The sequence below is a fragment of the Argopecten irradians genome, chromosome 15 (assembly GCF_041381155.1).
Source record: "Argopecten irradians isolate NY chromosome 15, Ai_NY, whole genome shotgun sequence".
In the NCBI taxonomy this organism is placed as follows: Eukaryota; Metazoa; Mollusca; class Bivalvia; order Pectinida; family Pectinidae; genus Argopecten; species Argopecten irradians.
Window position 1 is genome coordinate 574,359 of NC_091148.1, and position 10,170 is coordinate 584,528.

Here is a 10,170-nt window from a genome sequence, read left to right on the forward strand (position 1 = left end):
AGTATACCTCACCACATTATTTTTTCAAAATATGACCGATTTGCTTTATAAAACCCCTTAAATTTTGGCCTGAAAACGTTAAAAATAGGCGAATCCGTAGCACTTTTAAACGTTTTTATATTATTCATTCACCTTTGTTAGTTTTCAATATTTATTATAATATGAACCATACATATCTTAATGATACATAAAATATAACAAACTAGTTTGAAAGCTACATGTAGGTCCGACATCAAACTTTCAAAAAGAGTCTAATTCTAAGACTAAGATATTTTCCAGCAATTTTATTTCCGTATCTTGTTTGTCCGTTTTCGGACGAAAATTAGTATACCGGTATCTTACGAAGAGTGCCTATTGAAGCTCGAAACTCGACTGTTTCCATTCAAGGCACCACTAACTTCCTTTGGCATCCATATACTGTGTAAATTTATTTCTATGCTGCAAAACGATAGGAATACAATTATAACGGTCATTCATTTGTGACCAGGCCTACTGACGTGAAGTTTTTTTCATTTTGCGTTCCCGTAAATCCATGTGCATTCCATCTGATTGTTTAGCGACTATTACGATTCTTTGAATACTTCATTCATGAATCTTCAAAATTATACTATATTAACCGATTGCCACACCTTTAGATTAATACACTTCAAGAAACACTCGGAAAGTTTCCAGATGAAATATTTGCCCGAATGCCAATGTCAGAAGCGAGAAATAAAATACGTTTGCCGGGATCCGGATAGCGACGGTACAAACGTATGACGTAACAGAAGGGACGGTCTACGTTTTCTGAAACCAAACTGACAATACTGAAAGTGAAATCGATTATATGAACATGAGAATGCTCCACATTTCATATAAATAAAGTTTTAGCAGCTTATTTTTCTACCGGTTTGTTTTCAAGGATACTTTTGATTTCTATTTACAAAAATATAACAATTAAGTATAATCTGCTAACAATTTAATGAATAAAATATAGCAAAACAAATGTTATTGTAATGTACATGTTTCATCATGGATGTTTAAAACTGCGTGGGAAAATACATGAAGGCTGATAATATGAATATATGACATGCACTAACAGCGGCCCTGAAGTCGGATTTTTCTGTGTATTTGTGTTCACAATACTTTTCTACGACATTGTTGGAATAACAAATATTTTCCTCCACGTAGTATGGAGTTGAAACAGAGTAGTGTGCCTCAAGACGCGTTCGAACTGCGATCCATCGCGCTACCGACTGATATAAAGGGGAATTCCCCTGAGCACGAATTGAGAAGGTGACGTATTACTCTGTAGTGATTGATTTCCTCACCGTTACATCATCGTTACACTAAATGCTGGCTGGACTGGCTGCGGCCATTTATCAAGGATGGCCTAAAACTTATTATTAATCATAGCATATTAATGAGGTTTAAAATGTTTATTTAAAGATTAGATAGTGCTACAGTGGTCACTGTGTAGAATAAACAACATACAAACAGAGTTTGAAAATAAAGGTATCATATGATTATGGTAATTGTAGTTTCACGAAATACCAAACCCTCTCTACATCAACTGTAGTATATAAAACATCAGGGGTTGACTTCAGTAGCCTACAGTGATTTGAGCCAATATTAAAAACGAAACTGTCACAGTCTGGCTGTTCATAACACATCAGGCCACATGACCCTTGGTTTGCTGCGTTCGTATGCACAAGGACAGGGAACACATCACCGGAGGATCCGAGTGTTGCTGTCCATTTGCTGCACATACCTGTAGAGAGACACAATTTGACGAAATTTGTAAAACTGGAATCTGAATTCAGATTTCCGAAACAAATACTTGCATAAGATGTAGAATATTTTGTTAAAAATAATCCTTAAACTATCTTTGTGAAGCTAACCGGTAACTCGGGAAATTTGATATTGAAAAAGAAAATCTACAAATTACAATGGTAACAATTTAAAATAAAGTTTCGTTACAGTTTAAAGGCGGTCACCCCGCACGACCAACTTCAAAATTAAGACCATTATCATTTTCTTTATTTTTTAATTGCACGATGCATGCGCCAATCATACGTATTGAGTATAAACACATTTATTATAAAATCAGAATTGATAAAGCGAGTGTGCAGATTTTATGAGACTTGCGACCGGTTAATCGTTGATAACCCTAATAAAATAAACGGACTTCTTCCTTCTAGGGTGCATACATACTCGCTACTGGGCATCCCTTTACTTCCAGTCTCATGGATCGGAAGGAGTTTCCGGAGACGGATATTATCCGGATATATTTAGCGACCACAATCCTTGTCAACGTGTTAGTAGCGAGAGTGTTACTGTCATTATTAGCTAGAAACACCTGTATAAAATGGGAAAAAAATATTACAGCCACTAGGTATATGTAGAAAAACAGGGGAAAATACACATTCCGGCCGAGTGTTATATCACTATAAAAAGGACAACAGTTCAAATATATAAGAAGATACAACACGAACATACTGCAGTCTCCCAAAACACGCACTTCATACACGCTTCACACTGCATACATGAGAGACCGTCCTTATATGACCATGGCTGTTAATAGGACATTAAAATAATCAAACAAACAAACAAAGAAATCACAGCTAGAAATGAAGACCGAGTCTCCTGTATGGAAAACAAGGGCTAAACCGACTATGCTAAAGAAGCATAGTCCATCAGCTGAGTTATAGAGACCGTATTAAACACTATGTACAAGAGACACCAGCCCGCTTCTTTTACATTTATCATCGACATAAACACATTTTAATCCTTTACGTTGTACATGAAAATGTTGGCGATTTAATAAGTATACGATGCTTATTTCATAAAATAGAACATATATAACATATATCATGTAACGTTTGGTGCTCAATAGGGACGGCGCTTATTAACATTTAGTGGCAATAAGGACGCCGCTTACTAACATTTAGTGGCATTAAGGACACCGCTTACTAGTGGCAATGACTTTCCACTATGTCGTTATTAGCATTCAAATGGCAGCTCCGGCTACAGATTGTTCTAAACGTTTGACGAGCAGCTGAATACCCTTTACCCAAAAGTTAATGTAACTGTAAACTGTCTTGCTGTTTTATCTTTGATTATACATTATTTGAGAAAGAACTTTTTCTCAATTGTTCTATCAATTGATGTTTAATCATATAGTATAAAATATTTATTTAATCAATAATAAAAAGGGTTAAAATGCTCAGTGATTACATATTATACATTTGTTCACACTGTAATGAACAGCAAAACTGTGATAACAAACATGGAGGTTTATTCACAGACTGGATATTACTTTACATGCGCAACTATTACTACACGCAAGTAAATGATAAGTCAAACGAACCATCGTTACCTGAACTGTATTGTTTGATAATATCGATGTCCAGGTTAATCCATTCGTGCTAACGTTGACGCTGTATGACGCTACCCACTGGTCACGATTAGCCCGCCCCCGGGTCTGTATGGCTGTTAGGACCGAGATAGTCTGAAACTCAACCTGAAATAGTATGTAAAGTGAAAGATCTGGAAAATTCAAAGATAGATACAGCAAATTCAAAGAGAGGTCTGCAGCTAACATTGAATGATGGATTGGACACAGGACTAATGATAAAATATAAATATTAAATGTATTAGAGGGTGACGAGGCGAAGCTGAAGGTGACAGTGATATTCCGAGGGTGACACTAGGCACTGTCACCCTCTAATGCAGGTAGCATTTATTTTCGTTATACCAAAAGTCTAGTAATAAAACTAATGTTCAAGTATTTGCAATCTATTGAAACATTTTACTTATTTTAGTACTCGGTAGCGCTTATTATCATTGCATTGTAAAAATAATACTCACAACAAGAATTCAGTGAAATATTTTTGTTGTCTTGTGTCCTGCGTTTGTTAAAATCTTAAAGGTTTTATAAATCTCAATGAATTTTGGTTTCGTCCCGTCGTCTGTTTACGACAATAGCAACGTCAAGAAGACGCTTGTAATCGCATGTCTTCCGTTCACCTAATCACCGACGGGATTAATAAAAACCAACATATAACGCTTGAATGGTAAGCGAAATTTGTAAACGAAAAGCTCCGTACTTAATTTGAGAAAAAAAGGCTATTGATAAACAGCCTAATTTGGCAAAACTATTACTAAATAGTTCTAGATAAATTTTGAAGCGTCGCTTCAAAAATAAAGATGGCGTCGGAAAAAAGAAACGAGCGCATCTTTTTCGGGCGTTAAATATTTTGCTCTGTCAAAAACGCACTATCACTCGTTGCTAGGGGGTTGCTATGAACGTGTCTATTGTCTCCTATTGTTATAATACTAACTGTTGTGCGATAGTTTGAGTTCTAAATATCTCTCGACCAATCAGAATGCAGGATCTCCACTTGAGGTATAATAATATAAAATATATAGTATACTATAACCATAACTATTGATGAAATTGTGGTTACCAAAGGATAATTTTAAATTTGGTTAACTTATTCACATCGATCACATTTTCTAATTCTTAAACTATTGTCCACAAACCTAAATGAATCCTAGACTAAAACTGTGCGAAAGACATATAAGAAATACTGAATGCGATATTTATTTTATACAATTTTACTATGATGCAGAATAATCCAAATGGTACCAACAGAATACAATATACAGCTGTTGTTGAGTTACATTATAACGATACATGTATATTGATCTTGTTGCTTGCAACAGCAATTCTCTGGCATTTCAGCCCAATTTACAAATTGAATACAAATATGGTATCATAATACAGGATTCGTGGGTGTAATATTTCGCGATTCATACTTTTCTAGCTTCTGTGTACTGTCTGTGATGATGCAACTTGGCCTCAAATTTAGAAGAAAACACAATTTATCATTACTAAAAACACAAATTTACAGTGGTTTCAGTTCAGAATAAATCACCACAACTTAACAAAAAACACCTTTTTTAAAAAGTACATTTTTACTTTCTCCTTACTACCTACATTATAGGGTTACGTTGCCTTGTGTCACCCAGAGTACAGCACAGTCACCCGAGGCGAGGGGTCACGGTGATATCTTCGGAATAACACTAAGCACTGTCACCCTCTAATGCAGATAGTATTTAATATATAATTATAATTATAGATATACAACTAATTCATTTTAGGTCACCTGAGACGAAGTCTCAAGTGACCTATTCTAATCGCCTTTTGTCCGTCGTCGTCCGTCGTGCGTCGTATGTCCGTAAACAATTTTCATTTACGACTTCTTCTCCAAAACTGCTGAAGCAGTTTCAATAAAATTTTGCACAAACCTTCAAAGGCATAAGGCAAGTCAAAATTGTGAATTATATGGTCCCCTTAGGGGGCTGTGGGAGAGGCCAAAAGGGGTAAAACTGACTGAAATCTCAAAAATCTTCTGCTCCACTCACAGATGTGATGGAATCAAATACTCTTCATAGATAGAAAGGTCTTAAAGTCTTTTACAAAAATTGCGAATTAAATGACCCTGGGGTCTCGCGTTTCTCCCTGGTGAAGGGGTCAAATTTACTATAGTGTAACGTTCTTTGACTACTGTTGTTTTCTCTCGACTAATCTCACTTCTGACACCATTTGTAACGTTCTTAACTACTGCTGTTTTCTCTTGACTAATCTCACTTCTGACACCATTTGTAACGTTCTTAACTACTATTGTTTTCTCTTGACTAATCTCACTTCTGACACCATTTGTAATGTTCTTAACTACTGTTGTTTTCTCTTGACTAATCACACTTCTGACACCATTTGTAATCACACTTCTGACACCATTTGTCGCATTTCCAATAACCACAAATTCACTTAAAGTAATATTTACAATTTATTTACAACATTCAAAATATGTACAGGATGACGGAACACAGTTGATACGAAATAAAACCTAAAATTCTAAGGTAACTACGTTGATTATCCCAACTAGTATCCAATTAAGAAATAAATCTAAGCGGAATATCTCTAATTCTCAGCGAAATGAAGAAAAAGCCTCAGTCCCGCTCCCTGCGAAACACTCTTATCCAAAAGCGCACTCAATTAGTCCCAATCCCAGGGTAAGCACTCTTTTAAAATCCTATCGAAAAGCCTAAGTCCCAGGGCCTCAGCACTTGTTATACCCATTCATTAATGAGCTCATGCATAAACATAACATGTATCTACAAAAGACAAATATAGAATCTACCAGCATCTAAATTAATGAATCTAAGTAAAGATTTAAGGAAATACCCTGAGACTAAAAATAAGCTCAGCCGAATATCTAAATTAGGGAATCTAAGACTTCAGAAATTTCCCCTATACTAATTATACACTCGAAGCATCCAAAATGAAGCTAAATATACTTATATATTATATATATATAAAATTTCAAAAACCTCTTCTTAAATTCTGGAAATGGTAGAATCAAATGCTCTTTTAGATGGGAAGGTTTTCAGGTGTTTTACGAAAATTGTGAATTATATGACCCTGGGGTCTCACGTTTCCCCCTGGGAAAGGGGTCAAGTTTACTTTAGTTTATATATGAAAAACACATTTATGAACATTATTTGCTCAATTTTCATAGAAAATGAGTCAAACATGATTAGAATTATTAGCCTGAAATATAGTATCTTAACACCCATATCAGTCCTCGCTGACCCCCTGGGGAACCAAAAGGGGCGGGGCCAAACAGGGTAAAATGACTTAAAATTTCAAAAATTCTTCTGAGCTCACAGGATTGATGGTAGCAAATGCTCTTCATAGATTAAAAAGTCAAATTTATAAAACCACTTACCGACTTCAAGAGCCAGTATATGAGTGTTTTTATGTCTTTGTTTCATTCTAAACGAACTCAGGTGACCGTTTTTTATAAACCGATAAAATTCCTATTACTTCTGACCCTCGCTTACTTTACATGCCAACTCTCTGTCTACCCCAACCTTCTCTCCCTCCCTTCTCTTTCTTCTCTTTGTTTCTGTTTTCGTCTCTTTATGTGTATTTCTGATAGTATAAGATGGGTGTATGTGTAGAATGAAAATGTCTGTTTGTCCAATCTGATTAAAATACAGATCCTTATTATCACTACGTTGGATAAGAGGATCTGAGAACATCCCATTAGGGGTCACGTCAAGATGACCTTTTGAAATGGCCAATCAAATTGGCACTGCCAGAATCTTGACTGGGGACGAAAGAGTTTGAAAAACCTATCCGAATTATTTTCATGTATGTAGTCATCTCGCCCAAAGTGCACAACAAAGCTAATTGCATATGTATACTGGGGCGAAAAGACGATTTCAGTTGATGTTGTAAGATGTAGAAACTGCTTTTGCTCTGAAGTCCACGTGCTATAAAGGTCATCTAGACGTGACCCTTTATAGGATATTGTCAGATCCTCTATTGAACGGAGTGGTTATAAGGATCTGCGTTTTAATCAGATTGGTATTTGTTCTGTCAAATGCACTACAAAATTTGAAATCAAAATACAAAATCAAATCTGTCAAGAAGTTTAGGAGGAGTTCGCCAGGCAGTGTTGTGTCTACAGACAGGCAGACGGACGGAGGAACGGACAACCCGATTCCAGTATACTTGTACCCCCTTAACTTAATCATCGAGGGAGTATAATTACAATGCCTTACCTGTATATAGTTTCCATCACCTTGCGTAGCTGGGCACCAACCAGTATTACTGTCGATTCTAACATTCTCAACGGGACAGTCGTGATGGGTGGAGGAAGCTGAGAACGCCTCGTCAGATACTCCGTAAGGACCAGTCACCAGGTTGTAGTCACAAAAACAACTTCCAGCTTTCGAAAATGCATAAAGAAAATTTTATAATGAAACGAACTATACATTTGTTAAGTTTGGATAATACAGATATAAATTTAATTGCACTGAAACGTATTCTTTCTTTCAATACACAAACATACTTTATTATTTTGAATCTGTAATGATAAGAGCTTCTTTAAATAGAACCATTATCAAAAGTAGTATTATGACAGCTTCAAGTGTACCTCTAAATAATTAAATAGAAACCATGGTATTAAAAGGTTAGGCGTGATACAGAAAGGTGAATGAAGAAATAATTTTTACTTGAAATTCTTACGTGTTTATTTTTTATTACTTGAATTTGTTTATACTGCGAGCATAAACGTTGCTCGTCATTTGAACAATAGCTGATGTTTAATCATGTATATGTGTCTAATTAACACAAAAATGCATATAAAAGAATTTTTTTGCTCTTGGTGCAAGCCCAATCATTACCTAATTCCATATAGGGCAAAGTGCCATGGATTTTTTTCGGGATACAATTTAATTTTAGTAGCTCAAACTTGTCAATGGTGGTAATGATGTAAAGTAAGTAACTTACTGCCTGAGAATTAGCAATTTGTATTTAAGCTGTGGTCATGAGTTTTAAGCTTTAATACGATTGCTTAAATAGCCTTTCCAATTAGACATTGATATAGCAAATATTACAAATCCACGAATTATCATTTGTCATACCGGTTCAAAACTTTTGATCAAAATCAAAATAACTATGTATGTCCACACTTACTGCCAAGACGAGGACATCACATCAACATGGGAATTTACTATATGATATGTAATATTGATTGGCATAAAGTTACAAAACTGGTAAAACAAATTAGAAACAAAATATCTCTGACCAGATCGTTTCATTTCTGATCGTCTTGTTTGTTCTTTGCATATATGCAGATACAACATAACATTTTGGAATAAAATCATGATTTGTGTTTTGTTTCATAATTATACTTCCACAATGTGAGAAATAAGTGTATACGTGTAATGTTAACATGGCTATCAATCGTGTGTATGCGTTGTTTATGTTGTGTTGTATACCAATGTTTAAAATGTATAAAAAAGGAATTTAAAGATGCTCCACCACAGATAGAGCAAAAACGATACTCATCATCTGAACAATTATTAGTGTTTAATCGTGTTTATATATGTCTAATTTACACAAAAGTAATATAAGATAATGTAATATGCTTGTGGTGAATGCGCAATCAGTACTTCATTTTATGTAGGATATATTAATTTAATTTAATGCAATTAATTATTTTTAATATTTTTATTTTTAAGTAAAATAAGAAGCTCAAACTTCTCAATGGTGGTAATGGTGTAAATACCATAGCTTCTATAACAGAAGAGAAAGTACTAATTTGTCTGTTTCTGTTCTTGATAAGAGAAAATACTTTTTAGCGGTAGAGCATCTTTAAAGAAAGAAAGACATTACCTTTTATAAAATAAATGAGTACATCATATATGTTCTCCTATGTATCCCCCACTTAATAAGAGAAAGGAACCAACTACGACAGTTTGTTACAGATAATTTGAAAGGAACCATCTTACTCACCTCGTCATGTTGGTAATGGAACATGACAATTAGCTAAAATGTTAAATGTATCATAAAACCTAGGTTTAACACTTAAAGAAAAAAAAAACAAATAATAAAATTCCTTACTTACCATCACACAAACTCGCCATGTAAAGTAAACCAAGGATTTGCAGCAAGACCGTCATTGTAGTAATTCCTTCACTGGTGTCTTGAGACAATAAAGTGCCCCGTCACCTTTGGTAACAATAAATCATTGGAATTCTGACATTGAGGTTTACTCTATTCCGATTAGGGATATTTACATTAGTGAGGTCGATATAGCGGGTAACTAATAGCACAACAAATTTCCGATAAATGGTCAATATACAGCGTTAGCTCAGTGTAGAAAAATATAACAATTCTACATAATTGGGATTTTTCACTACATTATGTTTGTTTAACAAATAATTATCATTAATAATTGTAATATATTTATACAGAACCTCATTATTTCTATATATTATGTACTTAATCTGCAAAGACCCAGTAATATAAGATTAATTAGTACAGTTTATATATATAGTTATTGCTTAAAGATACTCCACCGCTGACAAATGGTATTTTTCGCTATCAAAAACAGGAGCAGACGATTTAGTATTTTACTTCAATTACAAAAGTTACTTACTTCACACCATTACCACCATTGAAAAGTTTCAGCTTCTAATTTTACTTCAAGTTAAAAAATTAGAAAATAATTGATTGTATCCCGAAAAAAATCCGTGGCACTATATCCTATATTGAATGTACTGATTGCGCATGCACCAAAAGCAAAATGATTAATTCTGTATTATGTT

General features: G+C 34.6%; 1 protein-coding gene across 1 annotated transcript; it reads right to left on the minus strand.

Moving 5' to 3' along the window:
- Window positions 1-1,403: 1,403 nt before the first annotated feature.
- Window positions 1,404-9,584, minus strand: LOC138309519 (neuropilin-2-like). Its single transcript, XM_069250740.1, has 5 exons — window positions 9,468-9,584; window positions 7,618-7,784; window positions 3,359-3,502; window positions 2,194-2,338; window positions 1,404-1,750 (listed from the first exon to the last, which is right to left on the minus strand). Exons 1-5 carry the CDS (start codon window positions 9,520-9,522, stop codon window positions 1,506-1,508), a joined length of 756 nt encoding a protein of 251 aa, XP_069106841.1. The 5' UTR covers window positions 9,523-9,584; the 3' UTR covers window positions 1,404-1,505.
- Between the last annotated feature and the right edge of the window lie 586 nt (window positions 9,585-10,170).

Coding starts and splice junctions, on each gene's coding strand:
- LOC138309519 (XM_069250740.1), bottom strand. CDS start 9,522: ATGACGGTCTTGCTGCAAATCCTTGGTTTACTTTACATGGCGAGTTTG. Junction 7,785..9,467: donor CATGGCGAGTTTGTGTGATG/GTAAGTAAGGAA, acceptor CATTTTCGAAAG/CTGGAAGTTGTTTTTGTGAC. Junction 3,503..7,617: donor GTGATGGAAACTATATACAG/GTAAGGCATTGT, acceptor ATACTATTTCAG/GTTGAGTTTCAGACTATCTC.